The sequence below is a fragment of the Dipodomys spectabilis genome, unplaced genomic scaffold, assembly GCF_019054845.1.
Source record: "Dipodomys spectabilis isolate Male_0828 unplaced genomic scaffold, ASM1905484v1 ptg000051l, whole genome shotgun sequence".
Taxonomy (NCBI): domain Eukaryota; kingdom Metazoa; phylum Chordata; class Mammalia; order Rodentia; family Heteromyidae; genus Dipodomys; species Dipodomys spectabilis.
In genome coordinates, this window is record NW_024870728.1 from 11,612,076 (window position 1) to 11,634,736 (window position 22,661).

The 22,661-nt window shown below is 48.8% G+C and overlaps 2 protein-coding genes across 5 annotated transcripts; both read right to left on the bottom strand.

Annotated features, from left to right (window-relative positions):
* Positions 1-1,190: 1,190 nt before the first annotated feature.
* On the bottom strand, positions 1,191-8,432 carry Dnajb2 (DnaJ heat shock protein family (Hsp40) member B2). Of its 3 annotated transcripts, none has more exons than XM_042679089.1 (9): positions 7,940-8,425; positions 7,412-7,521; positions 5,768-5,821; positions 5,481-5,603; positions 4,713-4,805; positions 4,401-4,503; positions 4,175-4,245; positions 3,225-3,425; positions 1,191-2,100 (listed from the first exon to the last, which is right to left on the bottom strand). In XM_042679089.1, the coding sequence occupies exons 1-9, from the start codon at positions 8,002-8,004 to the stop codon at positions 2,090-2,092; spliced, it is 831 nt and encodes a 276-aa protein (XP_042535023.1). In that variant the 5' UTR covers positions 8,005-8,425; the 3' UTR covers positions 1,191-2,089. The 3 variants fall into 3 exon arrangements, with proteins under 3 accessions (XP_042535023.1, XP_042535022.1, XP_042535021.1); XM_042679088.1 differs by lacking the exon at positions 1,191-2,100 and adding an exon at positions 2,107-3,180 and having other exon boundaries at positions 3,211-3,425; positions 7,940-8,431; XM_042679087.1 differs by lacking the exon at positions 1,191-2,100 and having other exon boundaries at positions 2,107-3,425; positions 7,940-8,432.
* An 8,539-nt stretch (positions 8,433-16,971) lies between these two features.
* On the bottom strand, positions 16,972-21,793 carry LOC122107361 (tubulin alpha-1B chain-like). 2 transcript variants are annotated; one of them, XM_042679022.1, is made up of 4 exons: positions 21,696-21,793; positions 19,062-19,284; positions 18,722-18,870; positions 16,972-18,001 (listed from the first exon to the last, which is right to left on the bottom strand). In XM_042679022.1, the coding sequence occupies exons 1-4, from the start codon at positions 21,696-21,698 to the stop codon at positions 17,021-17,023; spliced, it is 1,356 nt and encodes a 451-aa protein (XP_042534956.1). In that variant the 5' UTR covers positions 21,699-21,793; the 3' UTR covers positions 16,972-17,020. The 2 variants fall into 2 exon arrangements, with proteins under 2 accessions (XP_042534956.1, XP_042534955.1); XM_042679021.1 differs by lacking the exon at positions 21,696-21,793 and having other exon boundaries at positions 19,062-19,454.
* Positions 21,794-22,661: the final 868 nt, after the last annotated feature.

Sequence of the window (22,661 nt, forward strand, 5' to 3'; positions counted from 1 at the left end):
TGTAAGTGGATGAGTGAGGATTGGAGCCCAGATAGCGTGGCCTGTTCTTAGGCAGCTGCTTCCTGCCCTTCGGCTACAAGAATAGCCTTTTGTGTGCTGCGGGATAGAGGTCAGGCCCTGTGGAGGCGATTCCGCCACAAATGGGGTGGCATTGCAGCCAACCCTGTCTCCAGCGGGCCTGCCTGTAAAATGCCAGAGCAGGCTTCCACCCGTGGGGAAGGGAAGCGTTCTCCCTCTGTCCCCTAGCTAGCTCCTAGAGTCTGCCACCTTTGAGATGTCAGAAGCCCTCACCTGTGTGTCATGAGGAGTCCTTGAACACTAGTGGTGGACACAGAATGAGGCAATAAGAGCCTTGGGCCCAGAAGCAGTTAGGAGTTATAGTCACTTACCATGTTGAGGCTCAAAAGAAAATCAGGACCAGTACATCTCTATGGGCAGCAAGAAGGGAGCAGCCAGTATAGCACAGGCCTCTAAAACTGTCTATGCTCTGCTGTGACTCCAATGTGCTCTGCATCTCAAACAACGAAGTACGGGAAAAACCATTTTGCAATTTCCTCTTAGGATGAAGGCTTTAAACTCCCTTCTTTCAGGGCAGGCTGCTGCTCTGCTTTGAGAAAAACACTAGATCCTCTACCTGGAATACAGAAGTAGGGGGTCCACTTACCTGTGTTGCAGCAGGTAGACTTGAGGTGTTTGCCTTGTGTTTGGGATGCCAGTGGGAGGAAGTGGCTCTTTTTTTCCCTTGAGCCTTGATGAGCTATTGCCCTTCCATGTGTCCTAGCTTACGCCTCTGAGTGTGAGGCAAGACCTGTGAGGGGCTGATGTCCCCATCTGAGGTTCAGTTTAAAGGTTCTCATGTGTTAACAGCTTCCTGTGGCTCCCATGCTTTTGATCAAGTCTAAACATGGTCCAGTCCTAGCTGTGCTGCAGAGCCCTGGAAGGTGGGTCCCTTCATGAGGAGAACATTGGCTGCAGAGTGGTGAGCTCCTAAGAGGTGAAGGTCAAGAACATGAGGAGGGCAACCTGGTCAAAGAGGAGACTCTGATGCCTACGGGCAAGGCGAGCACCTCCAGCTGCTTGGGCATGAAGGGAAGTGAGAGGCCTGAAAAGCCATCCACTTTCCCCACAGGGTCCTTCCCTCCCTTTTCCACCTTGGAAAAGAGGAAACACAAGAACACGGGGGACAGAGCTCTCAAAACTCGGCTTTATTGACTTCCAGTTTCCCTTAGTCTGAGCTCAGCCCAGCTGGATTTGATAGATCTCTGAGGTTCAATGTTACAGGGTCTGGCAACACCTGGCTCCACCAGTACCCTCCCTGGCCTCGGGCTCCCCAGGCAGGGAGGAGGAGAGGCGCTCATCTATGACGATGGAGAGAAAGAATGGGCAGCAGGGTCAGAGACCAAAGAAAGCCATTCCAGCAGTAGCATGCCTGGTGCTCCCATTGCATGCAGTCCCCAGCCACATACACCCCAGCCAGGGCAGCCTTCCCTTCCAAGCTCCGCCAGCCCACAGCCATCGGCCTTCAGGGGTCAAGCCCTGTCTAATCCATCCACTGCCTCCCTGGCAGGATCCTCAGATCCCAGGCTGTTGACAAAAGAACCTCTACCACATGCTGCAGGCCTCTCGTCTGCCCACTCTGACCTTGGGGCAAGCAAGAGGTGTCAGGGGAACTGAGGTTCCAATCGTTCCCCCTTCATCCACGTTCTCACCACCCCTAGCAGTACAATCAAAAGACAAGATCTCTCCCTCTAAAATGAGTGACAAGTCAGCTAGGGCTGGAACTACAAATCCCAAAAAGCACAGCTCCCTAATCACACATCACTTCCCATGGCACAATCTATCAGAGATGAGGCCAGATGCATTGCATTCTGGGAAATGTAGTCCCCAAGAGACAGCAACAAACACCTAGGGAAGGGAGTTCAAAAGCTGAGACTACTGATGCCTCCCAACTGGCCCCACCCACCACCCAGGCCCCAGCTGTATGCCCTGCATGGGTGAAGGAGAGGAATGGAGTGTTCCCTCCCAGCACATGGGGGAGGGCGCTGTCCTGTTGGAACTGTGCAGCAACTCTGGATCCGGGACATCCAGCTCAGAACACATCTGGGGAGAGAGCAGGGATGGGTGACAGGAGAGAGGGTCAGGGGCAAGCCATGAAAGATGGAGCCAAGCATGCACACCTGGACTGGTCCTGTGGTCTTCCCCTGAACCCTGATGGGTGGTGGGGAAAGTAGTATGGGATATAGTCCCCACTTAAGAGTTTCCCTGGGACACCCTGGCCCTACTACACCTGTTCAGGGTTAGCCAGCTTCACCTCTGCCTAGTCCCATGGCCAGAGTAGGCTGAGAGAAAAGAGGAATGGACTCCAGTCCCAGTTCTCATTGGCTGAGAGGCTCCTGCCTAGCCAACTAACCTGCCTGAAAGACCTCATGGGCCCACTGGCCCTGGCATCTTGTTAGGCACATTGAGGCTTCTTAGGGAAGGGAGTCCTAAGCTAGGTAGCAAGCAAAGAAAGCAAGCAAGCAATGCGGTCCACAGGGAGTTGCACAGAGCAGAGTAGGAGGAAAGAGGAGCACCAGAGAAGAAGCAAAGAGATGACCAGAGCACAACACTGTACAGACCCAGGGGTGTACAGGTCTACAGCTGGACAAGGAGAGCAGACTTGCAAGGAGTCGGCCAGCACTACTGCCCAGGGTAGCTGTCAACTTCGGCTCAGAGTACCCTAGGCCAAGTCCTCCTTCCTTGACCCCATCAGCAACACAGGTGGCAGAGGACTTTGGGCACAAAAGGCCCAATCCAAACCACTAGTGTCCCTCAGAAACATCCCGTCCAATAAATACATCCACACTCCTCAGGCCCTTCCACTGCCCTGGTGCCATCCACCCTGGGTTTTACCCATAAGCCCTGGGCTGAATGCAGCAAATCCCAGATCCACACACTAGAGGATAGTGGGTCTAGAAGGGAAACTTGGAAAGACAGAGTCAGGATCCTGCAACTCAGACCACTCTCCACTCTGCTTTCCTGACAGGAAGCTGGACCCAGGGCCAGAATTTGAATCAGGTTGGGCGGGGCCAGTGTTCAGAGAATAAGACAGCGAGAGGCCTTCTCTGGGGATGAGGTAGGTTTGACTGCTTCACCCCTTGCACCCTCATGGGTACCCCCTGTGCTGGGATCTTGGTGCTGGGCCCTGGGCCGCCCCTGGCATTGTTGCTGTGCCCCCCGCCCACCTGCTGGCTTCTGCCCAGATGCTTCCATCTCAGACAAGCTGTAGGCCATGGCAAGCTGCAAGTCTTCATCCTCAGAAAGGTCACCATCATAGGGACGTGCGACAGTGGTTTGCTGGACCTGCGGGCGTCCCGACCTGGAAGTGATCGATTGCTGCTCACGACGGCTCAGCTCCAAGCCCAGTGCCAGGTCATCCGGGACACCTGCAAAAGGCACAGCTACTATTGAGGCCCCAGATACAAGACAAGACAACCTGCCAGGCCCCCTCACAGGATCAAAATGACCCTGACCTCTTAAAAGTCTCTCTTTGTAACTGGCATGTATGCGTTAAGAATCAGGGAGTAAGGAGGTACTCAGCTCCAACAGGTAACATCTGGCTCTCCTTGACCAAGGTCCTCAAAGAAATGATGATAGCACCTACATGCACAAATCAGTCCAATGATTAAATAAGACCAGCATGAACTCAGCTCAGTGCTCTCAGCCTCAACAGGGAAGTGAGGTAAGAGTAGTCAAGGTGACAATCCTGGGCACTACAGTGTGGTAGGAATAATTCTGCTCCAAGATCCTGCATCCTAAGCTTGAATCCAGGCTTACCTTACAAATTACTTGGTAGAGAGGAGTGGGAGGTCACTTAACCATACTGCAGCTGCCTTCACAAATAAAAACTGGGCAAATACCATCTAGCCTGCTTATTCCCCAGGAAGAATAAAGATGCAATCTATGTGCATGTGCTTGAAAAACAGTCAAGTGCTTTGCACATGGAAGGTATTCCACAGATGATGACGTTGCTTAGCTGGGCCCTCTGAGAGCCCTCTGTTCACTCCCTCACTCCACAGATAGCAGAGTCTGGCTTGTGGTTGTAATTCCCTAGGGCCCAGCCCAAATGATTTAAAGAGAAGCTGTTTGGGGATGGGGCTTCCTGCCATGCCTGGGTGCTGGAACTCCTCCTCACCATTGATTGAAACTGACTTCAGCTGCCCATCCTCCTCCACCTCCACCCGCTCCTGCCCGTTCTCCATGATTCTGCAAGAAATAGCAAACAGTTATTAAATGGAGATAGTCCAGGTTCTGGCCACTAACAATGGGAAGGACATACTTATTTTTTTTTGCAAAGAGCTCATCTCTCCACCTCTCATCCCAGACCTCTCTACTTAAATAACCCTAGAAGGAGTACTCACCTGCGTGTTGTGATGCGGTGTCCTTGAACAAAAGTGGTGGACGTAGAAACAGAGCGGAAAGCACCAGCCCCAGGGCTGAAGGAGAAAGATGAGGAGGAGAATTCTGGATGGGACAAAGGAGGCAGAGGAGAGGCTGTTAGGCGAGGCTGTGGGCCACCTGCTAGTTACCAAAGGCCAGGAACCTTAAGTGTTTCCAGGCCCACCAGGTGGCAGGGCTCTGCAGTACAGGAGGCAGGCTAGCAAAAAAGACAAGCTGACACCAGGGGATCCGGGACTCTGACCTTACACAAAATGGAAAGGGATAGTGCTTACCCGAGTGCCCAGGGAAGGAGGAAGAGAAGGCAAAGAAAGGGCCTGTGTGTCGAGTGCTCCGGTTCTGCAGCTCTGAAAAGGGGCCCAGCTCATCTGTAACAAGTCAGGGGATTCATTAGCCATTGGTAGATTTCTTCTAAAATATGTGTGAGCCTTGCTTTTTGTTTGTTTTTTGGTCATGGGGTTTGAACTGGGGGCCTGGGCCGTCACTCAGCTTTTCAGCTCAAGGCAAGTGCTCTACCTGATCCACAGCGCCACTTCTGTTTTTCTTGTGGTTAATTGGAGATAAAAGAGTCTCACAGACTTTCCTGCCTAGGCTGGCTTTGAACCGTGCTCCTCAGATCTCAGCTCCCGAGTAGCTAGGATTACAGGCATGAGCCACTGATGCCAGGCTAGGAGATATAAAATACTTGACCCAAATTAATCATCCCCAAAAGTGTTGTCTGTTTTGTTATGTGCAATGCAACCATCATTGTCACATGATGCTTTTAGGCTTGCTCCCATGGTGGCTGTTGTTGTGGAGGCCTAACAATGTGTTCTTGTTGTCATTTAATAAGGCCAGTCTGTGAAGTATCTCTAGTAGGTCATGTGGGTTCTGGCATGTGTGAGTTTCTGTCCTAGCTCTTGCTGGACTCATGCCCATGACACAAAATCTTCAGCCTGTGGAATTCCACTTCTCTCTCAGCTATCCAAGGCTCCCCAGCTGATGGAGTACTGCCCTAAAGAGGGGGAGGGGTCGTCATCTGGAATCCTCCTTAGTTTACTCACCAAAGAGCTCTGAAAAAGGGTCTGCACTCCCAAAGAATTCCCGGAATACTTCCTCAGGGCTCCGGAAGGTAAAGGTGAAGCCAGGCACACCCCCACTAGTTTCTGCGCGAGATGGACCAGTTCCTATAAGAGACAGGATGAGGAAGGGGCTTAGCTGTACATCTGGCTCTCGGCTAGGGGAGCTCACTTAAGATATGGCCAGCAGCCTCAGGGAAAGCAGTTATACAAGAATCTTCCCTACCCCACCTCCCAAAATCCTTTCCATTCATTTCTGTTAGTCCACTTACCTGCCCCTGTCAGTCCTTCCCGGCCATAGCGGTCATAGATCTCCCGTTTGTGCTCTGGAAAAAGAGACCTGATCACATCTCCCTCCTCCTGGGATGATAGCCTTCTTCTCAGGCCAGAATAAGCCTCACAGTCTTCCTAGAGACTAAACAGCACCTACATAGGCTGTTGTGAGAGCTAAGACAATGCACGCAAACAGCTTAGCATAGTACCTAACACACAGTTCAACAAATGTCAGCTAGGGGTTGGGGGTATAGCTCAATGCAGAGCACTTGTGTAGCTTGTGTGAGCACTGTGTTCAATCCCCAGCTCCATTAAAAGTAAACATCAGGCAATTACTACTGTCATTAATAACAGCTTAACCTAATATCCCTTGCTGAGAGTCCTTCTGTGAGCAAAACAAAAACCTTCTGTAGCATATCACTCTGCTGCTTTCCTGTGATCCTGTTGTTGTATTATGTGGTTAGCATCATTCTTCCTTGACTAAAATATGATGCACTCTTAGGTAAGGACAGTGCCTGCTTGTCCTTACTGTTTTTCTAGTACCCAACAAGTGCCTAGTGCCGCAGTATTTAATAAATACTTTCTGGATTTTTGTTGCTTCAACATTTGTTTGGCCTCAAACTTAAAATTCTTCTGCCTCTAAATTCCAAGTACTAGGATTAGAGGCACATACCACTACAACAGGCCAGAATATCTTGGAATGAATGAATGAATGAAAAAACAGACCTGACACTAGAGATGTAGCTCAGTGGTAATTTCCTTCCTTGCCTAGATCTACAGACAGCATTTACTTAGCAAGTGTAAGGCCCAGAGTTAAAACCTCAGTACTACACACATACACATGTATATACATATATATGCCCACACAACCATCCACATATATATATATGTGTGTGTGTGTGTGTGTGTGCATATATATATATATATATATATATATGCATATGTATACATATATGTGCCCGTACTTTTTTTTTTTTTTTTTGGGGGGGGGAGGTCCGGTCCTGGGGCCTGAACTCTGGGCCTGGGCGCTGTCCCTCAGCTCTTCAGCTTAAGGCTAGCGCTCTGCCACTTGAGCCACAGCGCCACTTCCGGCTTTTTTCTTTTTTGCTCATGTGTGCTGAGGAATCGAACCCAGGGCCTCAGGCATGCAAGGCAAGCACTCTACCACTGAGCCATCTTCCCAACCCCGTATGTGCCCGTACATATGTATGAGTATGTACGTATATATTTGAACCCTGGCTCTACAAAAAAAGAAAATATCTGGATTTATATTCTAGCTCCATGTAACCTTGAGCAAGTTACCTCTCTCAGCCTCAGTTTCCTTGTCTGTAAAATGGGGTTGATAAAAACCTGCTTGGCAGGATGGCTGTGAGAACCCATAGAGATAACCAAGGCCTGGTATCTAGGAAGTTTAATCACATGGTTATGTGGCCTGCTCCCTTCCCTGCTGCTCTTGAGGCCCTGGAAGGGCAGACAGAATGGCTCTGTGGGAGGGATCACTTAAATGTCAGGTTGGAAAAAAAACCAAAACCAAAATCATGAATGAGACTGGGGTGGCAGATGCCTGGCTTCAGGAAAGAAGGAACTGGGGCATGAAGTGAGGGGCGAGGATGTGCTGGACCCTGCCTGACCCCAGGCCTTACTGTCAGACAGCACTTCGTAGGCCTCAGCCACCTCCTTAAATTTTCTCTCAGCAACTTCTTTATTATCAGGGTTCTTGTCTGGGTGCCACTGCAGAGCCTTTCGCCGGTACCTGCAAACATCAAGTGTGGAGTGAGGGTCAGCCAAGGCGGACATTTCCCATCTGAAATCTCCCCTAGCCCACCAACGCCTTTCAGCGCTAGGATTCCAGTCCACCCCAGATGCTCTGCAGCCATCTTCCAGGGACTTCTCTCTCCCCTTGAGCCAGGGCTAGGAATGCATGTATGAGGCCTCCCTGGGGCTCACTGGATGGGGCCACCTGTGACACCACAGAGGGGGCAGTGACCCTGGCCCTCCCCCTCACACCAAGTCAGGCATCTTTGCTAAGAAACAGCTGGGGGGGACAGGCAGGGTAAGGATCCCCCCCTCTCAGGACCTGCTCCTTCTCTCCAGGGGTCCCCTTTCCTCCCCCCCAGGGCGCGAGGGCGCCGGGAGCGTGAGATGTCCTGATGCCCGACGGAGGCACTTACGCCTTCTTGATGTCATCGGCGGACGCATTTGGCGGTACGTCTAGAATCTCGTAATAGGATGCCATGGCAACTTGGCAGTCGTCAGGCAGGCCTCCACCGGGCTAGAGGAGAGAAGGAGGAAGGTGGGAGGAACCGCAGCCCCTCGCTGCGGCCGGGGCCCCCAGGAAGGGGGATGCGGGAGGCGTCCGCAAGTAGAAGCGGGACCTTCGGGCCGGGCGTGCAGCCGGTGCGCAAGCTCCTCCCGCAGCCTTATCGGCCCCCGCAAGCCTGTGCGCAGCACTATCCGGGCGCAGGCCGGGAGGGCTCGATCGCAGCTCCCCAATGCCAGCAGCCGGACGGAGCCCAGGCCGCCCCTCCCCTGCCGGGAGTCCCGCCCCTGCCCCCCACGGGGAACCGTCTGGCACCGACAGCCCGGCTCGCGCGGCGGCTGCGTAGGACGCGCCGGGCCCAGCTGTGCGCGCAAGCGTGCGTCAGCGGCACAGAAACTACTAGAGACGGCGAGACGCCCGCTGGGCCGGCCGCGGCGGGGAGGGCCGCGGCAGGGGCTGCTGGGAGATGGGGGCGGAGCCTGCTGGCTGGGGTTCGCAGTCCCGCTTCGTCATGCTCAGGGGAGGGGGAGAGGAGGGGAAGGCCGCAGCCCGCTCCATCCTCACGCGCGTGACGCACTCCGATCCACCCCGAAGCCACAGCAGCTCAGCGATCGGGGCGGCCGGCCCCTCGGCCCCTCCTCAGTAAACAAGCTCGGTGATCCGTGGGTATTCACTGGAGGCCATCACCTCTAGGACTCTCCCCCTCCCCGCCCCCACCAGGGCCTAGCCCCTCCCCTTCTTCAGATCCCTGCTCCAGCTCCTCAAAAGAGGCTGCCCTGGCTTCCCAGAGTAGGTCACACCTGCTTTTTATAGCATCATCCTCCGGCGTTCCCTTCATCAGGCTTGTCAGAGCCACAAATTAGCATTTATTGGATTATCATTTGCCCCCCTCCACTAGAATGTAAATTTCACAGGCAGGACTAGATGGTGCTCTCCCCCCCCCCCCCCCCCCCCCACACACACTTGTATATAGGGCACAAGTCAACTAGTCAGGGTTCAGAAATATCTACTGGATGACTTAAATAAGGAGTCTCTTGGTGACAATTGTGACATATTTGAGAGTGGTTAGGTTAAAGGGGACATTAAGCCAGAAAACATGCACATTCAAAGGTTTTCTTTGTCCACCAATCTTGAATAGGGCAATTCCACCACAAAATGAGTCTCATGAAGTCCAGACCTCAGGAGACAGGGAACCTTCCAGAGCTGGCTCCTGCTATATAGCATCTGACCAATAGAGTTAGTTGAGGAGGAAGAAGAAGAAGGAAGGAAGAATGTGGCCCAATTACTGCCTCCATCAAGATGAAACTTGATAGTAGCCCATCAGTATAACCCATTGGTAACCCCAGGGCTATGGGAACAGGTAGACCTGGATTTGCAAGCTGGCACTGCTATGTGACTTGGAGAAGCTATGAGGATTTTTTTTTCTACCTAAATATAAGTAACACCTAGGGTTGTTTGAAAGTCCAAAGAAGCATAGTACATACTAGGTGTTGTCATTACAATCCCTTCGGGCATCACAATTTACACAAGGAGTAATGGTTACATGAATCCAGAAAAGTGTTTCAGAGTGGGTGACCTGGGAGACTTCACCAAAGAGAAGAGCTTGAGTGGGATTTGAGAGCAGGCAGTATGTATTTGTCCTGATTTCCTGGCTGCCTTTAATCTGAACCTCTTGTCTACATTTGGGGAATTTCCATTGCATGGGCCCTAATGGGAGGTAGGCCATCTACCACAAAACTTGGAACTCTCCCAGAATTCCTGGATTTAAGGGTGTAGGGGAAACAAAAAACAAAGAAACAAAACAAACAAACAAAAAAACACTGCTAATCAGGACTGCTAACTAGGACTTTCAATCTGGAGCAAGGTCTAAGGAAGCAGGTATAGGTAATTGAGAATTTGATTCTGTATGAAGATGGTTGTCATGGGCTCCGCAGCAGCCTCTAGTGTCTGGAGGAGGAAAGTCAGCCTCAGTGTCTTCTGAGGGAAGGCCAAGACAGAGTGGACAATGATCTGTGTAGGCTGCCTTTACTCTGACCTTTCCTTAGGTGCTTGCCTGTGTGGTGAGCCTTGTTTTCTCAATCTCATATTGATATATGCAATTCCATGCGTTGCTAATGTCATGTAGGTTGTTTTAGGGGTTTTTTTTTGGCGCGGGGGGGGGGGGGGGAAGAGGACAGGGGAATTTGTTGCTTTTTTTTTTTTGTCGGTCGTGGGGTCTGAACTCTGGGCCTGGGCACTGTCCCTCAGCTCTTCAGCTCAAGGTTAGCGCTCTAACACTTGAGCCACAGCGCCACTTCCGGCTTTTTCTGCTTATGTGGTGCTGAGGAATCGAACCCAGGGCCTCATGCATGCAAGGCAGGCACTCTACCACTGAGCTACCTGCCCAGCCCCTGTTGCTTTTTTTAATTTGAAAGAATTAAGTGTCTGCTGTTTACAATAAGAGTACTGATAGATGCAAACACTGAGGGTTTAGGTTTGGTATAAGAGGAAATAGGTTAGATCACACCAAAGTTTTCCAAGTCTCTGTGTTTTCTTTTCTCCTTTCTCTTCTCTGTTGTTCTCTGTCTCTTTCTATCTCCTTCTCTCTCTCCCTTTTTCCTCTCTCTCCCTCTCCCTCTCTCTCCCTCTTCCTCTCTCCCTTTCTCCTCCCTTTCTCTCCCTCTCTTTTTGTGCTGGGGTTTGAACACAGGGCCTTATGCGTGTTAGACTGGTATTCATAAAGCTGAGCCATGCCTCCAGATCTTTTTTGTGCTGCTTTTTCAGAAATAGGGTTTTACATCCTATCCAGGCAAGTGCCTGGACTAAAATCTGCCAATTTTAGGCTTCCTGTTATAGCCTACAGGCACACACTACCGTGCCCAAATATTGGTTGAGAAGGGATCTCTAATGTATGCTCAAGCTGGACTCAAGCCATGATCTTCCAAATCTCAGCTCCTTCATAATTATGATTACAACCCAGATGATGCCTTTTTTTCCTTACTTTTCTCAAGCCATTTGTCTAGTACCGATCAGATATGTGGCAGTATATTAAGAGCAGAAGTAGCTGGGTACCCGTGGCTCACGCCTGTAATCCTAACTATTCAGGAGGCTGAGATCTAAGGATCACAATTTGAAACCAGCCCAGGCAGGAAAGTCCGTGAGACTCTAATCTCCAATTAATCACAGAAAAAGTTGGAAATGGTACTGTGGCTCAAATGGTAGAGTGCTAGCCTTGAACAGAAGAGCTCAGGGATAGTGTTCAGGTCCAGAGTTCAAGCACCAGGAGGATTGGCAAAAAAAAATAGAAAAAAAGAAAAAAATAACAGTTTTGTAATTCTAGATTGCAGTAAAAAAAAAAATCAAGAGTCTAAGGCCAGTCTGGGGTACACAGTGAAACTCTACAACAAAACAAAACAAACTGCCCATTTGTCATTCTAGTCCCTGTGTCAAGGAGATGACTAGATTGTCAAGGAGGTGACAATGTAGGACCTTGTTGTGGCATAGACAAATGGCGATAAAGAGATTTGTTTATTTGCAAAGAAATCCAAATTGATAAGAAAAGACAGAAGCCAGGCGCCAGTGGCTCACTCCTGTAATTCTAGCTACTCAGGAGGCTGAGAGCTGAGGATGACAATTCAAAGCCAGCCCAGGCAGGAAAGTCCGTGAGACTCTTATCTCCAATAAACCACTAGAAAACTGGAAGTGGCACTGTGGCTCAAGCGGTAGAGCGCTCTCCTTGAGTTGAAGAGCTGAGGAATAGCACCCAAGTCCAGAGTTCAAGCCCCACGACAGAAGAAAAAAAAAGAAAAGACAGATCATACATTTTTTTTTTCACTGCTGAGGATTAAACCCAGGGCCTCAAATATGCTAGGCAACACACATGTATGCTGAGCTACACATCTAGAGCCAATGTAATTGTTTAACTGAGCAAAGGGCACAGACAGCTCACAGAAGAACATTGGCTTTTAAATACATGAAAAGAAAATCTTAAACAAGAAAGCTACAAACAAAATCTGCAAGAATATATTTTATTTTACTTACTAAAGATTAACAGTGATCAAAAAGTTGAATACAAGCTGCTGGCTCACGCCTGTAATCCTAGCTACTCAGGAGGCTGAGACCTGAGCATCCTATTTGGAAGCCAGCCTGGGTAGGAAAGTTCAAGAGACTCTTATTACCAATAAACTACCAAAAAAAGAAAACCCCAAAACTGGAAGAGAGCTGTGGCTCAAGTGGTAGAGCACTTAGCATTGAGCAAAAGAAACTCAGGGTTGATTCAAGCCCCTGGATTGGGAAACAGTCACAGAAACACAAGTTTGAATACATTGTATCTGTAAGGTTTTGAGCACTTGGAGTAGGAAGTCAGATACTTCATTATAATTTCTGAAGAAGGTAACATAAAATACAACAAAATTAAAAGTGTAGCATTTGACCTAGCAATTCCAAATCTAAGAATTTATAGTTGTGTGTATATGCAAAGGGGTTGCAACATTCTTTTTTTAACAGCAAGAGATTAGAGGCAATATAAATATCTGTTGATAGCAGATTAGTTAAATGAGAGATGATATTCTATATAATGGAATATTATCACCAAAAAGAGTGAGGTACTATTACATGTATTGATATACCATTTTCTACACTGATTGTTAAGTGACCAAATGAGCTATAAAACAAAGTATGCACTAAATGTCTATATATGCACATTAGATATGTGTAGATGAGCCAGGCATCTATGGCTTACAGCTGTAACTCTAGTCCAGGTGCCAGTGGCTCACACCTGTAATCCTAGCTACTCAGGAGGCTGAGATCTGAGGATCACGGTTCAAAGCCAGCCCAGGCAGGAAAGTTCATGAGACTCTTTATCTCCAATAAACCACCAGAAAGCTGGAAGTGATAGAGTGGTAGAGTGGTAGAGTGCTCACCTTGAGCTGAAGAGCTGAGGGACAGCGCCCAGGCCCAGAGTCCAAGCCCCATGACCAACAACAACAACAACAACAAAAACCTGTAACTCTAAGCATTCAGGAGGCTGACATCTGAGGATAAAAATGTGAAGCTAGCCTGGGGAGACAAATCCAGTTATCCAGAAAAAAGCCAGAAGTAGAGTTATGGCTCAAGTGATAGAGCACCAGCTTTTTTTTTTTTTTTAATGTCGGTCATGGGGCTTGAACTCTGGGCTTGGGTGCTATTCCTCAGCTCTTCAGCTCAAGGAGAGTGCTCTACCACTTGAGCCACAGTGCTACTTCCACAGATTTTCGTGCCCAGGCTGGCTTTGAACCGTCATCCTCAGATCTCAGCCTCTTGAGTAGCTAGGATTACAGCGTGAGCCACTGACACCCCGCAGAGCACCAGCTTTGAAAAAGCCAAACAAGAGCAAGAGGCCTTGAGTTCAAGCCCAGTACTAGCACACAAAAATGTTTTTAAGGCATACATAGATGCATTAGAACACTACCAAACAAATTTACAGTGATGGCTACCAAGAGGGAAACAAAATGAAAATTTATTCATAACTTTCTTAGATATTTTTTGGATCCTAAAGCGTATGTGCGTGCTAGTTGTTCCAATATATATCAAGAAACCTAAAAATCTAGTTGGGAAATTTAGACAATAAGAAGAAGCCACATGCTACTATAAAAAGCAGCATGTGTCCATTACCAAATGAATGATAGTGACAGGCAGAAGGGACCAATGGAATCCAGTGAGGGAGAGCTCCTAGGGGCTGAATAGGTTCTGCACAGCTGTGACTTAAGCTGGAAGGTATGATAGTGTTAGGGCAAGCCGGGGTGTTCCAGAAAGGAATGGAGAGAAAACACAGCTTTAGAGGCAGGCATGTTTTCTGACAGAGCAGAAATGAAGGAATAAATTTGTTGGGTGGGATCCAAGACTGGGAACATGTCTCTTGCGTGCCTGCAGGAGGTAATTGTACCCTGGCTTTAGAAGCATCAGGGATAAAAGCATTCCACTACATTGAGTGAGTCCCCAGGAGCCAGGCTGGTTGGTGCTTCTGAGCGCCCCAGGAGGTCTGGGTTGCCACCTCCCAGACCCACACCCCATGCAACCTGGGCCTGCCTGTGCATGCCAGCAGGAGTGTTAGCTGTGAGGCCTTGTGATCTGGGAGGAGACAGCCACATAGCCACCAGGGTAGGCACTTAGTACTATAGACAGGAGGGAACACTGGCTGCCTCGCCGGATACCAGCCATCTTGGCAGGTGATGCTCCTTCCTCCATCCTGGCCTCAATCTACCTCCTGTGAGATGTCAGAAACCCTTCCAAAGGGCACTCCCAGCTCCAAGACCTGTCCCCAAAGAATCCTTTGCCCCAATTAGGGCACTCTGCCTCTTGTCCCTCCCCCTTGCCTTCCACCCCACACAGGAGTGTTGAGCATCACCCCTTCCCTGCCCCCAGGGCACCTGAGTCACTGTCTGGGCATTGGACATCTGACAGGCCAGAAGAGGTGGTGTCTGCATGGATGCCTGGAGCCATCACAGGCAGGAAAGGAAAGCATGGTGAGTAGAAGGGAAGGACAGCAGCACAAGTTTTAGGTCAGGCTAACCTGGGTTTGAATTGTTGTCTCTCAAAGTACTGGAGCTCCTGTCTCCACATCTATAAAATAGACATTCATAGAGTTGGAAGTGTGGCTCAATACTGGTAGAGTGCTAGCCAATGTGTGAAAACAGAGGCAGATACTGAGGTCCCAATCTTGGACCTAGAGAAAAAGATAAGGAAAGGAAAGGAAAACAAAAACAAAGTACCTAGTTCAGCACTAGGGTAGTGAGGAACAAGGCCTTGTTCCCCAGGAGCGTCCCTTCCAGTAGGTGCAACAACCATGCAGTCCTCAGAATTAAACAAGACAATGTAGTCACAGGGTCCTGCATACAACAAGTACTCAATAAGTGAAACCAAACTCTTAGGAGTTTGAAGGGTTCCCAAAATAACCATCTTTCTCCAAATTTGAAACCAGGTGAAGGAGAGAAAAACACAGGAGTCAGATAGATGGGGATTTACAATTTGGCTCTTTTAGTGAGAAAAAAAAAAGTCAATTAGTCTATCCAGCCAAAATTTGAACATGTCTCTCAAAGTGAACCCATGTTCCCAGGCCATATCCACTCATATTTGGTACAGAATAAATGACAACTTCTTTGAAAAAAAATAATAAAGCTGGATATGGGGCTCAAATGATAAAGGCTTTAAATAAATAAGCCTTCTGAGTTAATTACTGTCCTCTACACACACCCTAAACTCAGGCTTTTCTGATCATTTGAGCTTAAAAGAATTGAGAATACTGTCTCTCTGAAGAAGCTGCTGAACGAGTATACTCATTTTCTTCTGTAAACTCCCCACCATCTTGTTGCCTTCTACTGTAATCTTTAGTTAGGACAAAGCACTTGTCGGGAAAGAGTAGCAAGACAAGCAATGGGGACAAAATCAGGAGGAAAAGGAGTTCCACTGAATGGTATCCTAGCACTGGGCCTACTGGGGGTGGATGCTGGTGATTTGATTGCTTTCTCTAAAATCCAGTCTGCACCTCCTCCGCCCTGCTCTATACCTCATCAGGCAGCACATCCTTTGTCCTGGTACCCCTACCTTGCCAAATAGCTTCTGCCCAGGTTCAGCCCATCAGAACAACTGGCTAGAGATTAAGAAAGACTAGGGGAAAAGCAAGGGGTTTTCTCCCCTTTTCCTCGAAAGTGGGTGGCTTCTCAGGTAGTTGTCCTGTCCCTTCCTTGCCTGTGATCCTACCAAATGTCCTTTCCCCTCTGGTCCCTCTAGCTTCCCTTGGGTATTCCTGCCTTGGTTCCAGCTCTTGGTTAGTAGCCCTAGTATCCAGGTTCTAGTATCACATTTCATCCCTTGGTTTCTCCAACCCAAGGGGTGACAGCATCTTCCTGATACTGTTAACTTGGGGTTATCCTCCTAGCCTCCCATCTTGGGAAGTGACACTAAGCTTTGGAACTGATTTTATGAAGGAGAGAGCTGAGAGCAACACAGAGAATTTGTTGGGTGTTGGATGGGTGGGGCGGGAGGGGGGTGTTAAATCATCCCTGCAGTTCAGTAGTTTATATGTGAGGACTTAATGACTATTATCCAACTGGAAGAGGGGACTTGAAGCTGTGCTTACATACAATGAAGGTCAGTTGTTTTGTTTTTAAAGTGGTGAGCATTGATGATTACTGAGAGCTAAGCTCATCTCCTATTTGCTCTTTGTTGCTACCACTAAGCTTTGACATACACTGTCAGCTTCTTCTTGATTCCCTACACAAAACCTCCTGCCTAGAGAAGACAAACCTCCAGGCTGCAGCAGGGACCATTGAGCACCAGCTGCATCTCACCACCCTAGGGGTTTCTTTGTGTTCGTTCTCTGGTCTCCCAGGTTCCTCTGCAGCACTGGCCAACCTAACAGTGTACAACTTTAGAGCACAAAACTTCCCAGTGCCTCCTCTCCACCCCCAAGATTTCCTGTTGACAGTAGCACAAATGTGTGATATGTGTGAAGCTTAGAAGTGCAGAGGAAGTGGTGGTTGATGGGAAGAAGGTTTAACTCACAGCAGAATATAAATTCTCTCACCATCAGCTCCCCCCACCCACTCTGCTTACCCAGTCTCCCAAGGATAACCCCAAGAGAATAATTTGTTCAGCTGAATGTTCTGTAGGGTGGATTTGCCCTCTTCACTTCCACTATTCTCCGCTGATCCTTATTCTGCTCCCTGGAATTGTAAATTAATGAAATCTAAAATGATGCCTGCCTTCTGGGTAGCCAGGGTAAGACACCAGGTCTCCTTTCTCTCATAGAAGAGATGCCTTCTTCAATGCTTTCCCCGCAAAGAACAACAAAAGAAGGAAGTGGCGCTGTGGCTCGAGTGGGAGAGCACTAGCCTTGAGCTGAAGAGCTGAGGGACAGCGCCCAGGCCCAGAGTTCAGGCCCCACAACATACAAAAAAAGAAAAGAAAAGCACAAGAAGATACCTATCAGACAGTAAGGTCTTAGCACTTTATTTAGGCAAATACACATGATTCATTAGTATTCATCTCCTTCCTCATCCTCTTCTCCCTCCAGACTATCCATGCCCACCTCCTCATAATCCTTCTCCAGAGCAGCCATATCCTCCCGGGCCTCAGAGAACTCACCCTCCTCCATTCCCTCACCCACATACCAGTGTACAAAAGCCCGCTTGGCATACATCAGGTCGAACTTGTGGTCCAGGCGGGCCCAGGCCTCAGCAATGGCGGTCGTGTTGCTCAGCATGCACACCGCACGCTGCACCTTGGCCAGGTCACCCCCGGGAACCACAGTGGGAGGCTGGTAGTTGATGCCAACCTTGAAACCCGTGGGGCACCAGTCCACAAACTGGATGCTGCGCTTGGTCTTGATGGCAGCGATGGCGGCATTGACGTCCTTGGGCACCACATCTCCGCGGTACAGCAGGCAGCAGGCCATGTACTTGCCATGTCTTGGGTCACACTTCACCATCTGGTTGGCAGGCTCAAAGCAGGCATTGGTGATCTCTGCCACCGACAGCTGCTCGTGGTAGGCCTTCTCTGCAGAGATGACTGGCGCATAGGTGGCCAGGGGGAAGTGGATGCGAGGGTAGGGCACCAGGTTGGTCTGGAACTCGGTCAGGTCCACGTTGAGGGCCCCATCAAAGCGCAGGGAAGCTGTGATGGAGGAGACAATTTGGCTGATGAGGCGATTGAGGTTGGTGTAGGTTGGGCGCTCGATGTCCAGGTTGCGGCGACAGATGTCATAGATGGCTTCATTGTCCACCATGAAGGCACAGTCTGAGTGCTCCAGGGTGGTGTGGGTGGTCAGGATGGAGTTGTAGGGCTCCACCACGGCTGTGGACACCTGGGGGGCTGGGTAGATGGAGAACTCCAGCTTGGATTTCTTGCCATAGTCCACAGAGAGCCGTTCCATCAGGAGAGAGGTGAAGCCAGAGCCAGTGCCCCCTCCGAAGCTGTGGAAGATGAGGAATCCTTGGAGTCCTGTGCACTGGTCAGCCTATGCAGTGAAAGGGAAGAGAAATGGGGTATATGAAGCACAGCTGACCCATAAGATTCTTCAGCATACTGTTTCAAAGTCCCTCAAAACTTTATTAAATTCTTGGATGTCTTTTTCCAAGAGCAGAAGAGATCCACATGGACAGGGCAAATCTTTCTCCTCCATGTCCCTCATCCTTTCTATGAACTTTGGAAGTTGTTCATAGACAGTGCTTTTGAATCAAGATACCACTTTTGTCATCATAACTTGGCAATTCCATCCAGCTTCATACCCATCCCTCCCCCTATTTGATACTAGATATTTGTAGAGCAATTCTCTACTGAGATCCATAATCTAGGACCAAAACCAATCATAGGGCCTTAGGATATCATTCTTTGGATCCCCAGTTTTCATAGGTACTTCTGGCTACATCCGTATAATAAAAGGTGGTGTTCTGGGTTGCATATATACTTCCATAATTTGGTCATACAGTCTATCACAATTGCACAAGGAGCCACTCAGCCTAGCACTGGGCAATCCTGGAAGTTAAAGGAGACACTTAGCTTCAGGCTGGAATGTGATTGACTGTCCCCTGATTCCTTCCCCATCCACACTAGTCCTAGACTTCCTCATATTGAGGCAGCTCTCCCTGGGGCTGAAGCTACCCCTCCCCAGTCTGGTTTCCAAGCACTCCACAAGTAGAATCCAGCCTCCCTGCCTCAGTTCTCCACCCTCCCTCACCAGCTTACGAATCCGGTCCAGTACAAGATCGATGAGCTCCTTTCCAATGGTGTAGTGGCCTCGGGCATAATTATTGGCAGCATCTTCCTTGCCTGTGATGAGCTGCTCTGGGTGAAAGAGCTGGCGGTATGTACCTGTTCGAACTTCATCTACAACAAACAAGAGTTTTGAGTTCCACCTCCCTTTGCAATCTGGGATGTGAGTCCCAGAGGACCAAGAAGTAATGGAATCACCAGATTCTACCCCCAGAGAAGCTGTAACCAAGGCTATAATCACTGACTCCAGCACCCTCAAGTGGTGGGGTAAGACTTGCTGTGTTTTGGGACTAGTCACCACTCACCGATCACAGTGGGCTCCAGATCCACAAATACTGCCCTAGGCACATGCTTTCCAGCCCCGGTTTCACTAAAGAAAGTGTTGAAGGAATCATCCCCTCCTCCAATGGTCTTGTCACTGGGCATCTGCCCATCTGGTTGGATCCCATGTTCCAGGCAGTAGAGCTCCCAGCAGGCATTGCCAATCTGCACACCAGCCTGCCCCACGTGGACTGAGATGCACTCACGCTGAGCGAACAAAGGGCAGAGAACAGCCTTAGAGAGAAATATATCATAGCCCGACATGGTTCCTGCCTGTCTTCCTTGAGTGGTTCTCTGGCAAAGGGCCAAGATTCTTGGACTGTGCTGTCCTCATCCTACCTCCTGTGCCTAAGCATTTGCTGGTGGCCTTGAGGACCGACAGGCATGTGCTACAGGGGCTAGGCTAAAACCCTGTGGGAAATAGATGTGGGCAGATATAAGATAATAGAGCCTTGCTCAGTGACTAAGCACCTCAATAAGGAACAAAAAGGGAACCAGACAAGTCTGGCAGAGAATGATAATCCATCCATGTTTGGGAGAAAAAAGAAGCTATTGATAAGGAAAGCAAGGGAAAATATATAAAGTAAGGGAAACTTTAACATCAAATAATTGTTCTTTCTGGTAAGGAAGGGAGGCAGTTCAATGGGATTATTCTATTTATCAAATTTGATAGCCAGTGTTCATTACATTATTCCTTATATCTTTCTGCATGGCTGAAATACTGAACATACTTTATGTGTGTGTGTGTGTGTGTGTGTGTGTGTGTGTGTGTGTGTGTGCACGCGTGCGTGTGTGCATGAGTGGCTTGAACTCATTCTAGGCACTGTCCTTGAGCTTTTTTGCTCAAGGCTGCCACAGCTCCACTTCTGGCTTTTTGGTGGGTAATTGAAGATGAGAGTCTTTCCTGACCAGGCTGGCTTTGAACCACAATACTCAGACCTCAGACTCCTGAATAGCTAAGATTACAGGCATGATCCACTGATACTCAGCTTAATAGTGAACAATTTTATTTTATTTTTTTGGGGGTGTCCGGTCATGGGGCCTAAACTCTGGGCTTGGACACTGTCCCTCAGCTCTTCAGCTCAAGACTAGTGCTCTACCACTTGAGCCACAGCGCCACTTCCGGCTTTTTTCTTTTTGCTTACATGGTGCTGAGGATTCGAACCCAGGGCCTCAAGCATGCAAGGCAAGCGCTCTACCACTGAGCCACCTTCCCAGCCCAATAGTGAACAATTTTAATGAAGATACTTTCTCTAAAATGTTAATACATCAAGGATATTGATTTATGATTTTTGATGACTGGGACTAATCTGTAAATTGTCTGTATCCCACCCCTGTGACACCCCTGTGACTGTGAAATGGGAACAATAATTAGAGCCCTCACTTAAAATGAATATGAGAGTTGAATGAAAGGAGACATACACCACGTGCATTTCCCATCCCCCAACCTTGAATTTACATTGTAGAAGGTAATGGCTGATCTAGGAGGACTTTAGGGATGCTATACAGATCTAGAATGGGAACTGACTTGCTTTGTCCATCGCTTACCAAAGCCCAGCACCAGCTATTGCATCTCTGAGCCTGCTTGAGCTCTAGCCAGGCAACCTGTTATCACCTTGGGCCCAGGAACTGCCAGTCTACACAAGGAATGATGCTCGCTACTGTGAGTAACAGGTTTCAGACATGATCTTGATGATTCTGGATGTGTCACTTTACCTAGAGATCCTTTCCGCAGATCCCCATGATAAAAGTAGTATAATACTCTACCCAGTAGGCTTTGTGTGTTGTTTTATTCCTATTTAATAAACACAAATTAGATGGTAGGCACTGTATTATGTGCCTAGATCATCTCATTTTTACTTCACAGTAATCCCCTTAGGTGAATACTTTAATTATCCCTGTTTTACAGGAAATTGACCTTCAGAAAGGTTAAGAACACAGCTCAAGGTCAGGAGCAAACATAAGCACATTCAGGGAAGAGAAAATGTACTTCCAACCATTCTCTTACTGCTTTTCTATCCTGCCTGGCAGAGAGGCAGTTAATAGTTAAGATATCAGACAGCACAGCAGAGCAGATAGGTGGTACACTCCCTCCTCTTCCTCTTCCCTCTCCTGATCTCGGTGAAATACTGGGTCAGACAAAGTTGCAACAGGGCGGGCAGGGCTAAGGCAGAAGCCTGTAAACCACAGCTTCTATGAAGGACACGTCCCTCCAACTGGGAAGAGGGAACAGAGCCTAAGGACAAATCTATACGTGCAGTGCTCAGGGTTTGGAGTTTCAGCCATCAGGGAAAGTATCCAAGCTTACTGCTCAAGTCCTGTTTACCCTCATCCACCACCCCCTAAATTCAGAGCCCTTCAGCAGCCCTAACTCAGACCCACCACTGGTAAACATCCTTTCTTTCCCCATCACCTGTGTATGCTCTGCTATATCGACACGCTTGGGGCCACAAGCATAGCTGGAAGTCTTTTCACCGCTCACCTCTTCACTGCATCGCACACTCTAGCCCTGTAGTCATCCCTGAAGTCTACGTGAACATCCAAGCTCCCCTCACACCAGCCATCTAGGTCAAATGGGTCCCTCATTTACAGGTTTATAGTCCCCTTCCCTGGCTCACCATGTTGTCTGGCTGAGGGCTGGCCGGGCCTGCTGTCTGTGTGTCTGCTGCAGAACAGGAGCTGGGATGGATCAGCAGGGAACCCACTGCTAGGGCTCTTTATACTCTCTAGTTGCTCTGAGGGGGAATGTTGTTAGATACAGTGGCCCCAGGAGGCCAGCCTGCTGACTTGGTTACAGAGCATAGGGCAAACTGGGCCTGAGCACAAAGAGGGGAGCTGGGTGGGGTGGGCAGAGGAGGAGTCAAGTCCTGTAACCACACACAGGTTTCCAGGTCTCTGGGTACCTGGTGTTTGTTGCTAATCACACAACTCCATGTCCTGGTGGCAGCCCAAGCTTCACAGGTGGGAGAGCATTTAGAAACCAAGACCAGCGCTCCAGCACCTCCCCCTACCAACCCCTTGGGGTTGGCAAGAGCTGTAAGTATTGTGTGGGACAAAAATCAAGTTTTCAGTGATCCAGAAATAACGAGTCCTGGGGCAAGAAATCAAGCCCGGGGCATTCTGGGTAGAAATGCAGACTATCATAGAACATAGGGAGCTACAGTCTGATAGCTCTGTGTCTAATACAGCACTTAGCTTCTTTTGGCTTCAGTTTCCTCCTTTGTGGAATTAGGAACAGAAGTATTGTGTGATTCAAACAAGATAAACTTTTCTTGAGTACTTAGTTCAGAAATCCTGTTGTTCTCTACAGGCAAATGAAGAATGATGAAGGTAGACTTGGGGCTATGTGTCTCTCCATGCAAGTTATGGCTGTACTAGCCATAATAGGAGTCTCTCTATGGTGTGGGAAATTTTCTGAAATAAAGTCATTAATCACTAGCATTTGTGTTTATTTATTTATTGGTGCAGTACTGGGGCTTGAACTCAGGTCCTTGCCCTTGTGCTTAGCTTTTTTCTGCTCAACAGTGGTGCTCTACCACTTGAGCCACACCTCTACTTCCATATTTTTTGCTAGTTAGTTAGAG